The 23,966-nt window shown below is 39.4% G+C and overlaps 1 protein-coding gene across 8 annotated transcripts in view; it reads right to left on the reverse strand.

Annotated features, from left to right (window-relative positions):
• SCML2 (Scm polycomb group protein like 2) overlaps nt 1-23,966 on the reverse strand; it is a 131,050-nt gene that overhangs the window by 25,002 nt on the left and 82,082 nt on the right. For all 8 annotated transcript variants that reach the window (XM_073356349.1, XM_073356387.1, XM_073356359.1 and 5 more), the window contains 3 exons: nt 12,947-13,194; nt 6,793-6,928; nt 4,385-4,588 (listed from right to left, as the gene is read on the reverse strand). In XM_073356349.1, coding sequence (XP_073212450.1) covers nt 4,385-4,588; nt 6,793-6,928; nt 12,947-13,194 — 588 coding nt within the window. The remainder of the gene's footprint in view (nt 1-4,384; nt 4,589-6,792; nt 6,929-12,946; nt 13,195-23,966) is intronic.

Here is a 23,966-nt window from a genome sequence, read left to right on the forward strand (position 1 = left end):
ATTTACTTTCTCCACATCAGTCATGATTTTAGAGCCCTCTACCATATCCCCCCTTAGTTGTCTCTTTTCCAAGCTGAAAAGTCCCAGTCCTATTAATCTCTCCTGATATGGCAGCTGTTCCATACCCCTAATCATTTTTGTTGCCCTTTTCTGAACCTTTTCCAATTCCAAGGCATTTTTTTGAGATGGGGTGACCACATCCGAATGCAGTATTCAAGAAGTGGGCGTACCATGGATTTATAGAGAGGCAATATGATATTTTCTGTCTTATTATCTATCCCTTTCTTAATGATGCCCAACATTCTGTTAGCTTTTTTGACTGCCACTGCACACTGAGTGGATGTTTTCAGAGAACTATTCACAATGACTCCAAGATCTCTTTCTTCAGTGATAATAGCTAATTTAGACCCCATCAGTTGGGACTATGTTTTCCAATGTGCATTACTTTGCATTTATCAACACTGAATTTCATCTGACATTTTGTTGCTCAGTCACCCAGTTTTGTGAGATCCCTTTGTAGCTCTTCACAATCTGCTTGGGACTTAACTATCTAGTAGATTATACAAAACTACTCAAATTTGTCACCTCACTGTTTACCTTTTTCCGTATCATTTATGAATATGTTGAATAGGACTGGTCCCAGTACAGACCCCTCGGGAACACCACTATTTACCTCTCTCTGTTCTGAAAACAGACCATTTTTTCCTACCCTTTGTTTCCTATCTTTTAACCAGTTAACAATCCATGAGAGGACCTTCCCTCTTATCCCATGACAGCTTGTTGTATTAAAAGCATCGATAGGAATTAAAATGTTTTAGGGAAAAGCCAAGCATCATCTTCTGGCAAATAGTGAGATGAAAAAAGTTAAGACACTAATTCCAGGCCTATAGATGAGCAATTCTCATTGCATTAGCTGTGTTCTTTCTAACGAGAAATAATGTATCATGTAACACATCACAAATCTAACAGGTAACAAACATGTAATTTTTGTTAAACTAAAAGAAGTTGCTATGAATGTTAAATTTGCTTTTCCTGCTCAAAAGTACGATTTGGGTGCACGCAAGAGTTTAGCATGAGGGTTTCCCTACAAAAAATAAGCAGCGCTGGAGAGCATCATATTCCACTGATAGGGAAACAGAGGTGTACTTTCAAAAACAATACCTTTCTATTAAATCACAGAAATCTGAATTAGGAGCCACACCATGCTGAGAATCATTCCACCATCAATAAGGGGCAATGTATTCAGTTTTAAAAACATATCTAGAGTGATTTAAACTAATATCAGAAAAGTGATACAAATAACCCCTCTAATGCGAAGCGATGTTGTACAGGTATTTTATAAATGCAGTAAATATAATTCAGTATAAAAATGTTACAATAGAACCATACTCATTTGCTCTCATAACTGGATGACGCACTGAGGATTACTGAATTAGGGACAAATCCTGGCCCTTCTTTCCTTCGTGGCAAAGAAACCACTGAGGTCACTAGATTAACAAGACTCTGAAGTCCAATTGAAATCTTAAGGACTCACTGTACCACTTCAGAGTCACCCACAGAAGATAGTTATTTTGTGGGTTCCCAAGAAGCAGATTCCCCCTAAGCTCTGAATCAGTTAGGAGACTGAATGGGCTACATGGCCTCCCATACACCTCCTGACAGACAGACTGCAAAACAGCAAGGTCCATCACAATGCAAATCGAAGATCTATCAGGATGGTCTTGTGGTCTTCTCATGTGACCTTAGGGAAGCCACTTACTCTCTGTGCCTCAGTTTCCCATTTATAAAATGGAAATATACTTCTTCATCTCATAGGGATGTTGTGAGAGTAAATCCAGTAATAGTTGTAAAATAATCAGTTGTTATGATGAGGATCACTATAGAACAAACCCAATACATAATTTGGGCAAAAGAAGCTCTCCCGAGGCCTCACAATGCGCCATGGCAATCGTGGGAGAATAGTGTGATATCACCTGCAAACCTCCTAGCCCCAATGAAAATACTATTTTAAAAAACATTAATGGGAACTCCTCCTGGTCCCTGCTCCCTGTGTGATAGCTTTTTGGTGGTTTCCCCAGCTCCACAGCTGTTGTTCCAGAATCTAGAGGTGGGAGAAACTTAAGGTCATCTTGTCCATCTGCCAGTCACTGCAGACAAGACAATTTGTCAAAACAATTGACGAGTCCAGACACAATTTACTTGCTTATCCTTTACTATGATAAAGTTAATTAAATAAATTATGTTTTTAACCAACCAGTCCAAACATATTTAACTCTACCTGAGCGTCCAGCTTGAATTTTGCAAAGCTGCCCAATCTACTTTATATTTACTAGCGTTTTGTCCGGTCTATTCAAAAAAAGCTGTCAAACACTGGAACTTCCATTACTTTCCTTGGGTCATCATTCCACAAGCCAAAGAATCAGTTTTTCCTCATATTCAGACTTCATATTCCCTTTCTTAATTTTATTTTGTTACTCCTCATTTTATTCTGCTAAACAATTCCTCCCCCTGCTCAGTGTTCATACCTAGAGCTGGTTGAAAAACTTTTGATAAAACAGGTTTTCAACAGAATTTGTCATGTTGTTGAAGCTGAAATGTTTGAGGATAACGTTCAATTTCAATTCTGCCAGAAACCAGCTAGGATCCCAATGTTTTCCTTCCAGCTTGCCTGCCCAGCTCCTTTGCAGCCTGACTAGCAGACTGATGGGGAGCCGAGAACAGGACTCCCAGGGCTCTCACTTGTGACTCCTCATCAGCTTGGATTCCCAGGAGAGCTGGGCGAAGAACGAGAATTCTCTTCTGTGGAGAATTTTGGGCTTTTGTTCCAAATTGGAACTAAACCAAATTTTAAAAATCACTAAATCCTCCAGGAAACAGAATTACAGTTGTCTGCCTAGTTCAATTCACACTCCTTACTTACACAACCCTTGGGCCAGGATTTAGTCCCTTGTAAGCAATCATAAAATGTATTTTGTTTTTGCAATTTGACAGTTTTTGGTGTTAATTATTTATGACAATACTTAATGTGCTAGTAAGCATACTGTAGTATATCTTGTACATATAAAAATGTATTTTTTGAGAAATAAGGCGAGAGCTCCTTTTTGGGAACAAACTGGTACGCAAATTGTGCATGAGGATCAGAGAAGTTCTGCCGCATGTGGGTCAGGATGCTGTATTTTAACACTGTTAGGCAGCGAGTTCTTTTATGAGAGCTTAAATAAACCTGCCTTCCACTAATCATCTTTCACATCTGGTATTAATATAAGGAGATTAAAGTAAGACAAACCCTTTTTACTGCCAGTGATGAAATTATGAATTAATGCGTCTTACTATTATACAGAAGATTGCCAACCCAGAAGGGGAAAAAATGACAAGATGCAGATACTGAGAGTTTGAGCTATGAGGATAATTTATCTACAGAGCTGCCCTCAGCATATATAAGAAATAAACCCACTCTGTAGTAGAGCAGGGGTTCTCAACCAGAGGCCTGGGGCCCCCTGAGCAGGTTTCAGGGGGTCTGCCAAGCATAGCTGGCATTAGACTTGCTAGGGCTCAGGACAGAAAGCTGAAGCTCTGCTGTGCAGGACTGCATCCCGGGGCTGAAGCTGAAGCCTAAGCAACTTAGCTTTGTGGTGCCCCCTGTGGTGTGGGGCCCTGGGAAACTGCCCTGCTTGCTACCCCTTAATGCCGGCCCTGGCTTTTATATGCAGAAAAACAGTTGTGGCACAGCTCGGGTGTCGAGTTTTTATAGCGGGGGGGGGGGGGGGGGGGGGAGAAAGAAAAAGGTTGAGAACCACTGTAGCAGAGGACATAGGTGCTCAAACGAACACCTCTAAAATATTAGTACAGAAAAAAAAGGGAAGCAACAGCAGTTCTGTTTAACATATGGGATCAGTTATCTGGAACCTAAGCAGATTAGTTTGAAACTTTTTACCTACTTGGTTACAGCATCAAGACAACAAACACTGTGTATGGATAAGACGTGAATTAATAAAGCTGAACTTTGACTTGCATTGAATTTACTTGACAAATGTTTGGCTATGGCTATTTACTGCCGTATGCAAGTTTTACTTTGTAAAATATCGAACAATGCTGTATGGAATATGTAATTTTATATAGTCACGGCTGAATTCAAATTAAGAAAACTGGCTGTATCATTTTATACCCCATATTAAGATGTAAATTCAGTGCTGGCCGTAGATACACCACCAGTAAACATAGCCACAGTTAGGTATTCTTAGCTTTGCTTAAAGATTTACAAAAGTAACACAAAAATGTTAATCATTGCTTTGCTACTACTTCCAGTCCCCTACTTTACACCACACTCAAACTTCTCAAACAGAACCCAGTGAACAAATTGGAAAAATTCAAGGACTTTGCATACCTGTTATCATCTCCCCTCCATGATGCCCTGACTTGAGGAATCCAAAGACTGTTTTGGATAGATAGGCACAGTCTACACAGGCCTGCACAGCCTGCTGAAGTACCACATTTACAGGACCTGGCCCAAAGTGGTCTGGAAGCTGCTGAACTTTCTTCTTATCCAGGTGAGGTCCAGAGTTCCCATGCTTGTTAACATAGACGCAAACTGAAAAATTACAAGCTATATTTATGGAATCTGCCCACTTCAGGCACAATCACACTCAATCAAAAGTATCTCAGCGGCTCTCACTGAAAGTCATATTGAATTTGACTGATGCACACAAAATGCAAAACCACCATACACCTTCTGTGCATACACTTATTTCTTTAATAACATGGTTTACCAATAATCAGCAACTTAGCATGCAATGCATAAGTCATGAAATCCTGGCAGATTAAAGTAAAAACAGGATTTTGACCAGGTACCAAAATTATTAGCTACCCAGGCTTCCCCTGTCCCCTTTAGCAGACCACATTGCACTCAAGTGCCTCCGCTCTGCAGCCCAGTATATTTTAAAGCACCTTTAGGGCAATCTCTCTGCACTGGATGCTCAAAATGGCATCATCATTGCATTGTCTCCACATTGACACAAAATGCAGCTCGGTTCTCTAGTATTTTTACTTTTAAAATTGTACCTACTGCACAACAAAATGATGGTGCCAAACTCCATGACAAATATCTCCAACCCAGCAGCCATTCACAGCAGTATTCATTTCCTTCTTTCTCAACCTGATAAATCAGCCTCCAAAACCCTCCTACATTACACTATCATGATGAGTTTATCCCAGCCTACACCCATCTGTGCTTGTCACTGAACTCCACCTGCATATGGGTTCTGTTACACTACACCTAACCTGGTGGATGCTCTGAGCTATAAGAATACAGGGGTCAAAGTGAAGACCTTAACAAAATGCATTACTTTAAAATGCCCTGTGTCATTTCTAGAGATAAAATCTTCCAAAACAATAGTCAAGTTCATTTTAGGAAGACATTTTCTATGGAAACAAAAAAAACCCCCAACAACTGTCTGTTCAAGAAAAGACAGGCACCTGAAGTAACTCAGACGTATCACAGGGATCATGCTCTGTGGTTAAGCAACAAGACAAAATAAGGGGTGAAAGCCTGACCCCACTGAAGTGAATAGAAATTTTTCCATTAACTGCAGTGGGACCAGGATTTATTGTGGTCTAATAAGGATATGCCTTGGTGGTAAGGCAATAGACTGAAGCATTAAATAAGATAAAAGAAATCTGTTCTTTTAAAATGAATTACAGTATTATTTGTGCTCAAATGAAACTTAGATTTTTCAAACAACTGATACTTGTAAAAAGACTGTAATGCTCCTGAACTCTGCATTCATGTCTATTTTCTGTTTGACAGCAGAAGCTGCGGGAGGCAGAGACGTGGATGTGGAGAGAACAGGAAAACTCTCTAAAATATGTTACTAAACTCTTATTTGGGCTCAATAAGGTTTGTAAACCTGACAGGTTTCCTTTAGTATGAAATGATTGCCTATTCTGCCCCAATGTTGTCTAGCACTGAAAGAGGGGTAGCTGCAAGGACGTGGAGGAGACAAAGCAGAGGAACGGTTTCTTTGTAAAAGCAGTTTAAAAATGGCAAAACATTAAAAACATAGCAAACTTTTCCCACCATTTTTTGGGGGGGGGCACTTTAGCAAGTCCCAGGATTTGGCGAAGACTGAACAGCTGACAATTTACAAATTGTCCCATAACTGTGTAATAAAGAGACTACTCAGAGGTAGTTCTAACTAGCTTACTCCTTTTCCACCACCCATTTTATAATATAGTTCACTGCCTTTGCATTTGAAATGAGTTCTTGTTTTAACCTGGCCCATTTCTCCTGGATTTTGTTTTTTCAGTGACAGACTACGCATCTGTATCTCTATTTCCATACTCTCTGGAGTGTAACAGTAGTGTCTGATGGCCTTTTGGTAACAGTCATTTCCAACACTGACTGTTACTTCCATCCCAATCAGTCATTTGCTACTGGTTGGGATGGAAGATAGATAAGACAAAGCATGTCCTTTCCTCTTTATCAAGCATTGTACTCTAGGCTATGGGCGACTACTGAAAGTGCAATGGATTTTCCTATTTACACACCAAAAAGCATGCTAACCAGACATCAAATTCCTGAAGTTCTGGTGTTTCTTGTCATTGCACATACACCAAATACCAGTCTTACCTAAGCACATTTGGAGAACTGCAATATAAAAATATATTTTCATATGAAGATGTAGCAAAACAATTTATTTTCAGCAGGTGTTTTAGAATAATAGTAGCATAAAACAATATAATTATTTTTATTTAGCAGGGGAAGTAATTTCATACATTCAGAGTGCCCTTTTATACCTGTGGATATAACTGCTGCTGTTGCACCAGCAATGCCAATTCCATCTTTATGTATCTGTGTACTGCCATTGTCCCCCTCAGGAGAAGTAAGTGGAGAAGAAGGTGCAGGAGGAGATTTCACTGGCAGGATTTTTTTCTGTTAAAAAAACCCAAAACACAAAATCAGCAAGTGACCCTTTCTTAAACAATTCTCATTCATAAATGAACTATGCACTATCAATCACCATTCACTACTGAGGTAAGGAACACACACCTTCAGAGTTCCACCTACTACAGTGAAACTGAACTCCCCAACAGGAAGACGTTCTAGAAACATTAACCCATTCAGGGTATTTAACTAAAACAAGACAGCCAGACCTTTGCACTATGGCTTTGTGACATGGCTGAAAGAAGTCATCTCTGGGTATGTCTGCACTGGTGTAATTTCCAGCTTCGATAGATGTACCTGTGCTAGTTTTCATTGAACTAGCATTCTAAAAATAAAAGCATAACTATGGCGGCATAAGTAGCAGAATGGGCTAGCTGCCCCAAGTATGATCTCGGGTAAAACCTTAAGGAACTACATGGGGTGGGTAGCTCCTCCTATTGCTACGGCTACACTTCTATTTTTTCATGCCCTAACTCAATCAGAGCTAGATCAGGTACGTCTACTTGAGTTGGAAATTACACCTCCAGCTCCAGTGTACCCTCTGCCTAAGAAGGGAGAGAAGAGAGGGACAAACTGAGAACAGGCAATAAAGGTAACAAGAAATAGGGAGCTCATATAACTGTCTAATTCTTATCAACCACATACTTGGCATGTTAGTTTACTCTCCCTCACTTCATGCTCTGAGCTGATCGAGTCTCTGATTAGGCTGGTTGGGCTGGCAGGCAGCTCCCATAGGCGGCCTCCTCATGGCTAAGGTACTACAGGAAAACACAAAACAATACTGTATAGGGCCCTAATATTGTGAAAGGAAATGCCAGACAAGCCACCAAAACTGCAAGAAATAACACATGCATAATGAGAAGTCACTCGTGAAAAAGAAATCGTTTAGGTTAGATCAGTAGCTTGCCAGTTGATGGCACTGCATTTGTAACATTACTCTTCTTTTCACTCCAAACAAATTATTTTTTAAAGGTATAGCCTCAGCTAAGTTTTGTTTCAATGCCATAACTACCTCATCCTTCCAGCTGTGGTAGTGCCCTGTTACACTGGAGCAGGTCATCTGAAGTAGCATAACAGTGAATTTGGTGTGGAAATGTTACTAATGATCGTGTTTCACTTTCATGCTAAATGGAAAAAAACCCACCACGCTAAATGTATCTTGCCTTCTGCTTTCAGCTCCACTTAACTTTTCTTTGCATCTGCAGTTGGTTTTGATAAACATTCATATGTGCGGATTTAAGAGCCAGGCCATGTAAGAATTTAGGAGAAGAGGGGGTGTGGTGATGAGGGGAGATTTACTGCTCCTATGAAGATAGCTGAAGGCTTTGAGCCTGTGAAGGTCAGAGAAGGCCTCCAGAGGTGTTAAGTGGAGGATGAAAGAGAACAAGCTCACTGTCAGCTGCTATTATACTTGTTCTGCAGATGCAGATTGTGCTTCTCTAAGCACTGCCCTGCAGCTGCAAGTTGGTGCACAGAGAGATGAGCTCATGCAATATTGCTAGTGCAAAATGTTAACAGACACAGGTGTCATGCTCCCCCGAACATGTGAGATCGTCTTAAAAATAATAGATTTGGGGAACTTTATTTGCTTTCTCATTTGAGTCTTTAAGATACATTCAGGTCACATTTTAAAGCTTTTCTCTGCAACCAGGAACACTAGAAATTTGCTGAGATTCTCCATGATCACTTGTCTACGTTAAGTAAAAACACCAAATAGCAAAGCTTATGATAAAATCACGAGGGCTGCTACCACTGCATATGCTCTACACAACACAGGTTGGCCAGTCTCCACCCCTTCATGCTACAAATTATAGGCGCCTCCTGCACTGGAAAATGGAATACGAGAGGGGTTCTCAGTACACACAGGCACAGAGCAGCCACAATCTGGCCCTTTTATCACACCAGGGAAGCATTTCATATTCTAATGTTCTAATAAACTTTGTAAGCATACATGAAAATACAGGGGATTTTAAAGCAGTTCTACCCACTTTCCCCATTTTTCTTCATCAGAACAGGTGACATTTTTAAAAATGGCTATTCCCATGCACTCATAATCCCACATACACTTATTATTGCTAGTACTTAAACTAATGTAAGCAGAGTCACGATGAGCTCCACCCTGACATCTGGTGGTGAGTTGGGGCAAGTTGTGGAAAAGAACTTCAGGGGCTGATCTCATTTGCATAGGCACACCCACCCCGCCTAGCATGAGCCCATAGCTGCCCAAGTGGTCACTTTGGCTGCTGTGGGATCCCCAGTTTCTCTGTTATTGGGGCAGGAAGAATAAATTGTTATTATCCTGATTATGTGAATCAAGGACAGTGGAACAGTACTTGGCCTTTTGTTATGATGGAGGGACTAGCCATCAACTAAGTAGCACTCGCTAAGCAAGGGACAGGAGTTCCAAAACTCAGTGAATGGAGAGAGACTGAGGACAGGTATTAATACTTGGTGGTATGGGCCCCCTGGTGAGGGCCTTACATGCTAATTACACTTCCTCCTTTCTCCACTGTGGAATATCAGAGCTAATTTTGATTCCATTAGGAGTCTAGTTACAGACTGCTGAACTGAATTCACTTTTGGCCAATAGTGCACAAGTACTGAGGCTCCCATATACAAGCTGAAATCACTGAGTGTTAAGTAGTGGGGGAGCCTGAAGATATAGTGCAGAGCAGTTCACGGGACGGCTGGCAGAGCAGAGCAGCTCTTGAAGCAGAGCGGTTCGTGCGATGGCTGGAACAGCTCATGGGGGCGGCTGGCAGAGCGGAGCAATTCATGGGACGGCTGGTGGAGCAGAGCGGAGCCCCATGGAGAGGCTGGGACAATCGACTTTGGACCACATGAGGTGCCCCTTAAACCCCCCCCCCCATCTCCACCCAGGTTGGGAGGTAAAACTCTGCAGATAAACTTTTGAACTCTGGTGCTGCACTGACCAGGGACAGAAACTTTTGGGTTGTTGGACTTTTGGGACTTTGGGTGACATTGGGTTGCCGGACTCAAGAACCAAAGGGAAAGGTCACGTCCCAATTTGCTTGGGGTGGGTTTTTTTTGCTCATGGGTTGTGTTATGAATCCTGTTGGTGGTGTTTCACCAACATAATGCCACGTTGTTTCTCTTGGTTATTAAAAGGTTTTTGCTACACTCAGACTCTGTGCTTGAGAGAGGGGGAGTATTGCCTCTTGGGAGGCGCCCAGCAGGGGTGGTATATATTCGTCCCAGGTCACTGGGTGGGGGCTCAAGCTGGTTTTGCATTGTGTTATTGGAATGAAACCCCTAGATACTGAACCCGACCCTTGTTGCTGCCTACTCTGAAGGGCAGAAGGGTTACACTAACATTATGACCTAAGTCAGATGTACCTCAAACAGAAGTTTGCCTGCCATTTGCAGACAGCAGAGAGCTGGCTGGTGATGTGGTGGGGGTTCTCTTCATTGCTAGCTCCTGACCTGCATTAAAAGCTAAAAATTCACCAAGGCTGGAGTTTTGAAAAGGAGGCTACAACAGCTAGGAAACCAGCTCTCATTGAACTTCAATAGAATTTGGGAACATAATGCCCTCAGGTGCGTTTGGAAAACCCAGACTAAACGTTCTTCTGTATCACTTTTACATGTAAACAGTTGCCATAAGGAAGCTGAGATCACAAATGGGAAGGGAGATGATCTGTGCAACTGTGAATGGGAAAGGATGAGAAAAGGTGCACATGACAATCTTTCCCTTAAGCTGTGAACCAACACAGATTGATTTTTGCCAAAAATTGCATTAAAAAGCTACTCAGCTATTAAAAAACGTTCTCACATAAGACTTTTATGATAGCTACAGTCATCATGTGATTTTGGAAACAATTTTATATTGACACAGTGACTTTTCACTTAAGTATCTTAAAACAACCAAAATACAGGACTTTCAGTTTATGTATTCACTCTGAGCACTGCTGCAACATCTATAAAGAACTGCTTTAGCTTGCTATGAAATATATGGTACATGGCAAGGACTGAGATTTGGTAAAGGTCAACAGGCCAGAAAGGGCTGATTGGAGAGTCTATTTGGCATTGGGTGGTGACTGACGTTGCTGTAAGGATAATAAATATGGTGGCAGGAGTTACATTGTACTGATGATGGACACAGATCGTTTAGAACAGATGGAATAATATTCTACTGAACAGGGCAGTCAGTGGCAGCTTCCCAGTACACCTAAATATTCAGTAACAAAGGACTCAAATCATCCTGGACATAGAGAATAAACATGTACTGTAGTTAGCTAGGGCAAAACTTCCAACTTCCTAGGCATGACAATCCAAAAAGTCTCTCTATACAACTCTACAAGAGGTGACTTCACTCTACTTTGGGGCCATTGCTATTCCATAGCACAGAAAGCCATAGATAACAGAGAGGAAAATTCAACATGTGAAGAGATGGAGACATGAAAAGGAAATAATATGAACATTCATGTGGGAGACATGGAGGGACAAACATCTTCAACAACTAACATAACAGTGCATATACTGACTGGCTACTCCCCACATCCTCATTAAGGACCAAGGTACAGCCCGTATATTTGAAATACTGAAATATGTGGTCTGTTTGTTTTGACAGTAGTCTGGTTACTTGCGTTGCTAAATTAAAGCATACATTTAAAAAATAATACATTAAAAACAGATATAAAGGGAACAAATGTTTTCCTTTCATATTAGAACTGAAATTAATAAAAAACACTACGTATTGAAATTGGGAGAAGGATGGTAAGGAGTCAAAATACAGGTAAAGGGAATTTTGTATTGAACTTTATTGCACTGTTATTGGGAAGTATTTGGATGAAAGACATTACATGCAAAATAAGCTTATTTTCTATTGCAGAGATGGAAATGTTGAATATTACATAATGATAACAAACAGTGAAACATGTTGATAACAAACAGATATTGCAACAGAATGGACTGCTTCCCCACCTGACAATTATTTGGAAATTCAAAATGTACTGATCAAAGACTGACCTCCTTAACCATATATTTTCAAACTAGCACAAAAAACTTGTGAAAGGCTTAATCAGTCCGAACTGGCCTTAAACGTTTACTCTAGCGGCCTTTAAGCATAAGGCATTTTGCTATATTTAATGTCTGTTTAAGATGTGCAGTCTTCATGATATTCAGTCTGAATCTCACAAGCTCTCTGAGTGTGGCACTCCCAATGTAGTCAATGGGACTTTTTATTTTTTTCATCATTCTTTTATAATACCTGCCATGTTTCAAAAAGTGTGTGTGTGTGTATAATATTTCTTGAGTTAATTAAAATATTCTTCTGGGTAAAGTGTGTGGTAAAATGGAAGACATTAATAAAAACAACCAATCATCATCCTATATAAGCATAAACTCTATTCAAACAATGCTAAGACAGAATCTTTATTATTTTTAACCAACGAGTCATTTTACAGAAGTCAGCAGAGCTTTATATTTATACTGTTTGATGGAGAGGGTGAATTTTATATCACATATATAGTAACTTAAGCAACATGTTACTCAATGCAGCAGTAATAACTTTTTATGGAATTTCAGAAGAAATTCATTTTTACGTTTTCCAGTCTAAAATTATACACAAAGCCTTGGTTTCTAACACGCCCTAAAGGAAGGTAAACACTGGGCAAACTTAACATTTATTTCAGTAAGAAAATAATTAAATCTAATAACCTAAGGGATTGTCTAAACTTGGAAATTTACTGAAAAATCTATTCTGGAAGAGTAAATAATAAATAGTAATAATAATAAATAAAGCCAGTGGATTAATCTAAATCAGAAAAAGGGTCTCTATTCTAGAATAAGAGTGTCCACATGGTGGCTTACCTCAAAATAAGAATTCCAGAATACCTATTTTGGTAAATTTCAAGTGGAGACAAGCCATAAGTGCTTGAAGGAAAAACAGCATCAGACTGTACATGGAATTATAAACAGCATGTTCAAAATAACGAATCACTACAAAGTTCCACAATACAAATTAAAGTAGCAACTGTAACTAACCTTTCTTCCAGGTTTTAAACCTTTTTTCCTTGTTTTGAGATTTTCAGTAGAGGTGTTTTTTGTCAGAGGAATGGCTTTAGGAGATCTTCCCTTCCTAGGAATTGTAGATTGTCCAGGGGGGTTGCCCCGACTTGTTTTCCTGCCACATTGTGGTGGCACTGGAGCAGACTTCTGTGGAGACTGCATTGAACGCCGGGTTACTTTGGAAGGGGAAGACTGGGATTTTGCACCTCTTTTTATAATGGAAACTGAGGGGAAAAACAAAAAACAAAAACCTCACCTCAAAATTAATACCAGCTTCTGAAGGTATTTTGTGTCATTGTCCAGAGATTACTTTGTACTACAAAAGCAACTTTTCTAATGATTTAAAAAACTTGCTACATATTTAATTTAAATTTTAAAATCAGTGTAAAATGAAGCTATCTAAATGTAACAAGTGTTTGGTATCAAACTACTTCATTTAACTAAAGAAAGAACAAAATCCAGTCCCGTTCCCCCCTCCCCAAATATATATATTTAAGAGGGACTTTTCTACAAGAGACCGTTTTCAGATAAAAAACGGAGATAATTTGAATACACTCACCTTACAGATGTTTCTCATAGTTTCCATTACTACCACAACTATTACATTCATATAGTGCCTGTCATCAAGAAGGATCCCAAAGTGCTTAACAAATTTATAAAGAATATAAAAAATCTAAGCTGCACCTCTAAATGTAGCTGCCACAGGGGCAAAACAATGTCAACTATTCAACTGTGCACAGCAGAAAGTGAAGAATACCATCCAAGTAAAGAGGAACAACGTTTTGATAGTCAAAATCTTAATAACTGGGAATTTGTCCGGGAAATCAAGTTTAACACCCAGAAAAATGCCAAAGATTAATTAAAGAGACAAGGTGGATATGACCTGAAGAAGAGCTCTATGTAAGCTCCAAAGCTTGTCTCTCTCACCAACAGAAGTTGGTCCAATAAAAGATGTTCCCTCACCTACCTTGTCTCTCCAATATCCTGGGACCAACATGGCTACAACAACACTGCATGCAAAGATTAATTACACTGAGTGATCAGCAGTTCAGTTTTAAATTTCATTTGAAAGAAAGTCCTCGAGCAGCACAGTGCCCACTGAGACTTGGATTCAACATGACTCAAAGGGAAAAGAATGACCTATTAATTTTCTGTAATATCAAAGTTTTCCTACGTGGGATGTCCACCAAATACAAACCTCGCTAACCTTATGCAGCTCACATCTGACTAGATCACAGCCTGATGATAACAGGCTGGAAGCCATGACCAGATCTCTCTTCTATAAGAGCCTCCTAGTTAATAATGTATTTTCACCTATTTGATTGTGCTCTGAAGTCATTATGATGAATTTATGATAACTTCCTTGGCAACAAATTGATATTAAAACACAACAGAAGGAGTTTCTACATACACAGATATACCACTGATGGGAAAATGTGTTATGTCAGTCTCCAGTATCTCCTCTGCCCAACTCAAACAGCAATGACTGGTTCCAAGGGAAACTTATCTATTGTCATTTGATGAGAAGGCTGATCAACAGAGCTATATATGCTTTTGAGGAAGTGGTGAGGAAATAAAAGGCAGAGAGAATCGGACAACCCTTGCACCCCGAGAGGCAAAAGTTCAATTAAAACTAACAAACAAATAAAACAGAGGAAAATAAATAAATACAGAGCCTTCTCTTGACCCTCTTCCCCCACCCACATGTATGCGTGCACATGTACACACACAAAGGAAAAGAAATACGAGACAAAAAGGTTGAATTTGATAGATTCTCTGTCATGTGAAGTATTTAAATCAAGACTGGATGTCTTTCTAAAAAGAACTTCTGGCTTCACTAAAGCATATGAGGTTCCTTGATTCAGGAATCACGCAATGATATTCTATAGTCTGATCTCCTGCATAACACACGCCAGATGATCATAATGGTCCCTTCTGGCCTTAAAATCTATGAACCTGTACTTAACATGACAAAAATTGAGAAATTCCAAATTAATGTTAAAGCTGAACTGACATAACCAAAGCTAAAATGCCTGATCTGGAACACTACTGCAAGCTGAAAGGGATGGATTCTAAGACTTTATTCTAATTTCCAGAGTTTTGTGTACATCAGAAAATTGTTACTGCTGAGCTATTAGTGATTGAAGATATATTTTGAAAAAAAAACCCCACCACAAATAAAACTAGAAGTTACATTTTCAAGGGAATCTAGACAGACAATTACCATTAGTCAATACAACAATGCCTACCCATACATGTGACGTGCATCTCAGCAGTCCAGTGCTCTGTCTTAAGTGGTGCTTTTCATTTTATAAGTACTTCTCCCAATGAGTTAACTTTAACAAATAAATCATTTGAAGAGAAAGTGTCAAGGTAAAGTGAACTGAACCGAACATCCCAAAATGACACTTCAGATGCTTATAAAACAAAAGTTCTATTCAAACAAGTTAACAAGGTTTTAGAACACGTTAAACATGTTTTGTTTAATTCATTTATGAATCAAATGTCCTTGATGAGCTATTTTTTTTTAAAAAGTCCTTTTTACTAATATTTACATTACATTAAATACGTTACATTAAATATATTTTCTGCCTCTAGGTAACTGGAAAAAAGGAGCTTCTCAATTAGGAAAGTAATCACTTTCCTTTTATTTATGCATGATAGTACTTACAAGATTTCATGTACAGTAGCAATTTAAAATAAGTTTAACTGAATTTTAGCCAATACAAACAACATCACTCTTTTATGTTATGCTTTTGAATCTTCCAAGTGACAACTCTTACTAGACAACATATCTGGAAAGCAAAACAAGATTATAATAAAAATACAGCTATTCTATTTGGACCACACAATTCTGTGCTTAATAAATAAAGTCAAGAAATTGCAAAGAAATATGTGCTTCATAGATTCATTGTCTGGCTATACTGAAATCTAGCAAATGCTTTCATAGTCTCTGTTGCACAGTAAATGAAATGTTTAAATACACAGATAATTCCAACGACAAATGTTAATGCCAACAGGTTCTAGGAGTACAGGTACGCATTTCTACACGGTGGGTAAATTTCAACTGCTTTGTAAAAAGGATTGATATTATTTACTAAACAAAGGCTAACAATGCAAACAGTACTAATCTGGTCTTGCTGTACTGTTGAAATACAATATAAAATATATGTTCATTTTCATCATCTTCCTACCTTTATATTCCAGAGGGCCAAATACTAGCCGTGTTGATCATTAAGGGGGTTTAGGTCCCATTAGATAATTTTTCTTCTTACTAGGATTCAAACTGCCTTTTTGAATAAGCAAGTCTACAACAAAGCCCATGCTGCCTGGGCAGCAGCACTGAAATACTAGCAAATGGGAATGGAGCTATTTGCATTTGTTGGTTTAAGAGATGGGGGAGTGGAGGGAAGTGAGAGACTGCTAAAGTAATTCCCATATTGTCTGCAGGCTGTATTGACAGTGATCATCAGTCACCTGCTCATACTTCCTTCACCCCTGCCTTCCGAGGGAGACCAAAGGTTACACTGGGTCAAAGAATCTGGAAAGAAATGAAAAGACATGCAAAATCTAGCTGCCAACCCACTGCATCTGTGGACAAAGTTATCCCCGCTGGACCACATGTTCCAAAAACTAAGACGTTTTAATAGTCTCAAGAGGACTTGTTAAAATATATCAATGAAAAGAAGAGAGAAAAAACACCACGCTCTGCTTGCAATTACTGCAGCATTTAGCAGGGATATTTACAACAAAAAAAGCACATTTGCTTTTTTCCAGGACACTGCTTTGCATTATAATGGTCTTCTCATTTGCACGAACAAAACAAAGCATTTGTTTCATGCTGCTCTACCAAAAAAATAAAATATCAACTATTCGAGCTTCATGGTGTTTATGCATATAATTTAGTGAGCAGTGTTCTTTCCCATGTCTCTTATCCTAAGTAAAATCTGTATTCAAATCCTTTGAAAAGATGGTCTCATTTAATTAAAAATATTATAAACCGTAGAGTAAGCAAATAAAATGTTAACTGTTCATAAATATTCAGAGTTTTCATAGATTACAGAGCTCTCTAATTACACTACTATATTATAGGTATATAAGTTAATACACACACAAATTAAAGATCTTTCATGCTTTCAATTATTAGTAACATGACAACATTTTCAAAAGCTCCAAAATTGTCATTATCTGGAGAACACAATATCCGTAACTCTGTACCAAATATGTAGAAGAGCAAAAAACTTCAAATACCCCAGGACCCCAAATCCTGAAACACTTACCAAGGGTCCAGTTCTTGCACATGCAAAGCCAGTGAAGTCAACTGGTACTACTTGCTAGAGTAAGGTTTTCAAGGATCACGGCTTTTGTTCAGGGCCAAATTCTGCTTGCCTTACTCATACAAGTAGGACAACTGACTGAGTGGACTGAATCTTTGCAAAGGACTGCAGAATTAGAACCCAGAATGTTTTACTGGGTATTTCCTGTTAGCCTTATAAATCTGAATAAGTCCATCGGTAAATGTAATGCTACAGAAGAACTCAAACATAGGGGAAAAGGAAAAACTACAGTTCAGAAGCCTGAAGACTGGTGCAATTCCAATTAATAGAATTCTCCTTAAAAAATTCCATATAAATTCTTTCATTTTATGTTGTTCATCTTGAGCGAAGTCATAAAACTACAGAATTTGTAACATATTTGGAATACTAGGAAGTTCTGTTGCTTCAGACAGTTGCCGATAGGTGATTATAAAAAAAATGATTAGAAACTCCGAAGTGAAATTACATGAAAATAGACCCCAACCCCAGTGCTGTGACAGATCTGTGTGCAGAACTCCCTTGAATTTCTGGGCACAGAGCACTTGCTAAATTAGGCCCAAGATGTCAATTTGGGCAACAGAATGATTTTATTATGCAAAAAAGTTATACAAGTTTAACATTAAATCACACTGCAGTCTTGCCTCTGTTCTTTATTAATTATTATTATATTACTAATTACTAGTAGTATAATAGTGACTTCGGGCCCCTCAGAAGACTGCCTCCCCCCATGCCGAGCACCACTATATATATTAAAAAACAGTCCTCTTGCCTCTATAGAGCTTGAAACACTAAAGGGACAAGAGAAAGGCTGGGGAGAAGAAAGTGCTCTTTCTATTTCACCAGTGAGGAATGGCAGCAAAAAGATTAAGTAATTTAGATTCACTATTTGCCAAAATAAATCACCATCACCTTCAGGGAAGGGGAACCTGCCAATTTTCCTTGGGAGGAGGAAGTTCCCCCAATCCTGAAAAAGCCAACATTATGTAAAAGACTCCCAACTATTGTCCCGCCTCCAGCCTCCCATTTCTAGGTCAAACTAACAACAAAATGACAACCAAGCATCTACAAGAAAAATGTGTAGGGCTTGCTGCAAAAGCCTTGTCAGGGTTCCTTCCCGACTCTGAACTCTAGGGTACAGATGTGGGGACCTGCATGAAAGACCCCCTAAGCTTATTCTTACCAGCTGAGGTTAAAAACTTCCCCAAGGTACAAACTTTGCCTTGCCCTTGAACAGTATGCTGCCACCACCAAGCGTTTTAAACAAAGAACAGGGAAAGAGCCCACTTGGAGATGTCTTTCCCAAAAATATCCCCCCAAGCCCTACACCCCTTTTCCTGGGGAAGGCTTGATAAGAATCCTCACCAATTTGTACAGGTAAACACAGACCCAAACCCTTGAATCTTAAGAACAATGAAAAATCAATCAGGTTCTTAAAAGAAGAATTTTAATTAAAGAAAAGGTAAAAGAATCACCTCTGTAAAATCAGGATGGAAAATACTTTACAGGGTATTCAGAGTCAAATCAGAGAGGATCCCCCTCTGGGCAAAACCTTAAAGTTACTGAAAACAGGAATAAACCTCCCTCTTAACACAGGGAAAATTCACATAAAACAAAAGATAAACTAATCCGCCTTGCCTGGCTTACCTATACTGGTTGCAATATTGGAGACTTGGATTTAGATGGGTTGGAGAAGATGGATTTCTGTCTGGCCTCTCTCAGTCCCAAGAGAGCCAACACGTAAATAAACCTCACAAACAATAGCCTTTCCTCCTCCCCCTCTAGATTTGAAAGTATCTTGTTCCCTTATTGGTCTTTGGGTCAGGTGCCCGTTAGGTTAACTGAGCTTCTTAACCCTTTACAGGTAACAGGATGTTGCCTCTGGCCAGGAGGGATTTTATAGCACTGTATACAGATAGGTGGTTACACTTCCCTTTATATTTATGACAAGCCTCTATACTAAAGCATTTCCAGTACATCTAAAATGATTATTGAAGATTAAATGATATCTTATTTACATGTCCAAGCACAGCCTCTGTCACTGGGAAAGAAGAGCAGAAGAAAACTCCCTGTAATTCCTAAGGGATCTTACTGTCCATCTTTAAGTGTTCAGATACTATGGTGATGGTGCCACAGTGAACCCTTAGAGATTGCGAGCTGAGCACATGGGCCGCGGTAGTGCTTATTTCACACTGAGCCATCTCCAAGTAGAGTTGTGGCTCAATGATGAGGGCACTATTCCCAATATTTATTGTTTATTTATATTACAGTAGCACCTACAGACCTCCCCACCCCCACCCCAGCAAGGCCCAACGTGAGGGAGGCTGTACAAACCACACACTTATTCCAAGCCTGCCCACAAGGAGAATCACTGTGAAGTGAAGCTCTGCACCATGAAGCAATCTGTTGAGTCCCCACTTAGCGGCCTCTCTGCTTCACACCATTTCTATAGCTGTGTACCAGGCGGCAGGAGTTAGCTTTAAATGTATTGGAAAGGGAAAAAACTCCTTAGGTCTCAATGTTTGAAATAATCAGAATCTGGGGAGGGTGAGACGACATCCAAGAAACTAAAGGGCCTCGATCCTGCTTCTATTTTAGTCAATGGGAATTTTGCTATTGATTTCATTGGGAGAAAGATTGGGCCCCAAATAGGAAAATAAAATGCAACAAGCCTAAGAAGAACATAAAGTCACCCTGGAAACCGGTCAATTGTTTTGTCTGAAAAGTACCATACTTGAATTATGGCACTGTTATTCCTGGGGTGGGTTATAAATACTGAGATGCAACGGCCAGAAACCCACCAAGTCCCAGCCACTGTATGGCCAGTAACAAACATTCATGACACAAAAGGTACACAAGATGAATTAGAAGCAGAAGAAATGAGAAAATAGAATCCACTAAGTAATGGGAAGACAAATAACACTTGGAACACTGCTATAACATAATTTTAACAAGAGAACTCAAATGGCCTTATCCTAAAGCATCTTCTGGGCTTATTCATGCAAAGACATTCAACACAGTCTCTTCTTTGGGAAGAAGGGGGAAAACCCTTTCCTCCTTTTACAACAGATGCCTTACTCTGAGAGTTACCACATGTGACTTGTTTTGAGATGCCAAGAAATATTAAAAGGAAAAAAAAAAGCCTAACAGTGAGAGAGGATGGTGGCAAATAATATTTTTAGCCTTAAGCATTCTGGATTTTTCATATAAAACTAGGAGGACAGTATAAATCTGCCATTTTGTGCATGTCTGGTTTAACTATTGTGACCTGGACATAGAACAAAGCTGAGTTAGAGAAAAATGTAATCCATGCCAAAATAAAAATGTTACATCAACGTTTGTTAATGCTCCACTGAAAAGAAAAATAGATTATTGTGCTGTATATAATGCTTAATTTAAAGTTTTGTACTGTAAAAATTTCAGAATCCAGAGTAATTATATTAATTTTTAGTGAAATTGTTCATTAAACTATTTTTTCAGCTGTTCATTGTTTGTTTGTAGAAACATTAATTACCTTCTACACTTGGGTAAATACAAAATCGAGGTACAGGACAATTAGTTTTAAATAAAAAATAATTTGAATATCACCGTAAAGAAGTAAATTTCTGATAATTATCATCTTGGAAAAACAGAATAAAGAAATTGGATATTGAAAATATTGTTGGAAAGCAAAAGATATAGACAAGGTACTTCACATTATCTGTTTTTGCCTGCACTATTCCTATGCCCGTAAGCAGTTCCTGAAGGGGATCTTTAGTATCACAGGTTGATTAGTGTAATGAAAGACGACTGCTCTAACCAACAATAAAAGGGCTGCACTGGGAGATAAGTGATGAGGTGACACATGTATGGGGGGGAAAGGAGGCGGCTGAGGATAAAAGCTGCAGTTGTTCATCACATATCACTTTTATATTTAGATTACTGGACACAGTCTTCCTTATGGTCACTAAAATCTGTCTCTCCAGCACTTCAGCTAGAGATTTCCCTTTCTGACTCCCCCTATTGCCTGCATCTCATTTTTTCACACCTTGGCTCATTTAAATTCCTATTCTGATAGTCTAGGAAGATCTGCATGAGAAAGAAACTACATTTTTTTCCTGTCATTGTCTGCATGCAAGATTCTACTCAATCTTCGCAGATGAAGCTACTTAATTATATAGTTATCAATACCCAGACAGGCTCGTTTCCAACTGAATTTTCAAAATCCTCTAACTACACTTCATTTTGTTTAAGGAAGCATTTCAGTTGTTGCAGTATTGTGTGTTCTTTTGTGCAGGGAAAGGTGACTGCCTCATAATACCGATACAAGATGTATTATGTTGTCTAGACCAGGGATTGGCAACCTTTGGCACGCAGCCCTCCAGGGTAAGCCCCCTGGTGGGCCGGGCCGGTTTGTTTACCTGCTGCGTCTGCAGGTTCGGCTGATCGCAGCTCCCACTAGCCGCAGTTCGCTGCTCCAGGCCAAAGTGGGCTGTGGGAAGCAGCGGCCAGCACATCCCTCGGGCTGCGCCGCTTCCCGCAACCCCCATTGGAGGGCCGCGTGCCAAAGATGCCAATCCCTGGTCTAGACAATTGTAACGGATGTGTGATGAACTTGAGCACACAAATGTCCACCAGAAACCTCCCTCTTACTATGAAGTTCTACAGCAGCTTGAAGACTGTTCTGATGATCCCAGGTTAGTTTCCACCTAATTCAACCTTAAACCCCCCAGACTGCTAGCTACAATGAAAAACACTACACTAAGTATGGTAGGGATGTCTTACATCAGTTACAGTCAAACAAAGATTCTGAGGATTACACACTGAAAGTCATCAGTGTTAGAAAGTCATATCTAAAAATGTACAAAATTGTAAAGCAAAATACAAAAAACACATTGAATGATAGTGTCAATATTTTATAAAGTCTGCCAAACCTATGATGATGGAACTCAGGACTAGTTAATGTTAACAAGTCAACCAGACACTGTTGCAAAATTTCTTTTTCTCATATACCTCCCTCCACCCACTACTCTGAAAGAGTCAAACATGGGAAATACCAGCAATAAGACTAACACCCAAGGGTGTTATAAACTATAGTTTATCTAGCTAAACAATATTTTGTTTTAGATAATCAATAGTTAGCCCTTCCCTCTCCATTTTACCTTTTTTATTACTTCTTTCATAGGGCATGATCCAATGCCTATCAAAATCTATGGTAGTCTTGACTTTCATGATACTAGATAAGGCCCTTAAAATGTAAATTCTTTGGGCCAGAGATTCATGGACATCATGGACATCATCTATTACACTGTGAGTGCTACCATAAATTTATGATGGGATATCCCTCATTTTATACCTGAATTTACCGCCACGTTATATACATCACTTGCTATTTCTACCTCCTCCTATGATAAATTATTTACATCAGAAATGTTAAACTACTTAACCAACCTGTAGAAAAATGTATTTAGTCCAAGACAATGCCATATTTCATGCTAATTCCTAAAATCTTTGCTTGCTCTTGTATCCCTCACTTTAAATCTGTCACACATTTCTGCCCTGACAGATTATAAAGTATATGATCAAGGCATCCAAGATTAAAAAAAGACTGCCATATTAATTAGGAAACTTTTGTTGTTGTTCCTAATATTTCAGAATTAAAACACATTGACTACAAACTTCCTATTACAAATACTTTCACCTTTAAGAAGTACAGCATACTACTTTCCCTTTTTTAAGTAGGCTTGAAAGTGACACGATGGTAACGAGTAATCTACTTTGAAAAAAAGCAAAATGAAATTTTTGTCTATCTAGATTGCTATCTAGATGTTCACTGTGACAGACATTGCAACCCCATGCAGTATCTTTGGGGACCACTGTACTAAATTTATGAATGGTTCATGTAAGATTGTGTTGTACTCCATGGATTAAGGTGAGTCACTGAAACTAAATAATTCTCTTCATTTTGCTTCAGCAAATGGACATGACTCTCTGTCCAAGGGGAGGGCCCAACCCTTGTTAAATGGGACATTGGTCTACCTACCAGACTCCCCATATGGAAGATGGGTGATTTCTGGTGTGTTTAGTATGGATTTAAAATCTGTTTATCGTTTGTTTGTTTTTAAATATTGTAGTGAGGTGGAGTGGCCCCGCTCTGACGCTTACAAGGAGAAACCCGCGGTGGGTGGAGCCAGGCCAAGCCTGCCCCTTGAGTCAGAAGTGGAGGGCGGAACAGGAAGTATAAGAGGCAGGGCCTCCAGCTCAGTTGAGGGAGACCCAGGGATGGAGTCGGACACTGCTGCCGGCCCGAGCCAGGGACTGAGCTGTCTCAACCTCTGCCTCTGGAGGAGTATCCGGAGGAGCTGCTGCCCGGTGAATAAGTCAATGCAAGTGTCAGTGTAGACACTGAAATGCTTACGTCAACTGTTGCTGGCTTTCAGGAGCCGTCCCACAATGCCCCATGCTGACAATACAATTGATACAAGTGCTCCTGGTGAGAAGGAACACTGCCAACACAAGGAGCCAAGTGTGCACACACAGAAGCAATTTATTAACTGTGGTGGCTGTATGCCAACATAAGTTAGGTTGATATAATTTTGAAGTGTAGACATGATCTCATGGTTCTTGGTCTGTGACCTTGTACAATCAGCATATTACTTCAAGACACCCCGGAGCATCAGCTGCATTTACACTTCAGTGATGTG

This window comes from Lepidochelys kempii, chromosome 1, assembly GCF_965140265.1.
Source record: "Lepidochelys kempii isolate rLepKem1 chromosome 1, rLepKem1.hap2, whole genome shotgun sequence".
Taxonomy (NCBI): domain Eukaryota; kingdom Metazoa; phylum Chordata; order Testudines; family Cheloniidae; genus Lepidochelys; species Lepidochelys kempii.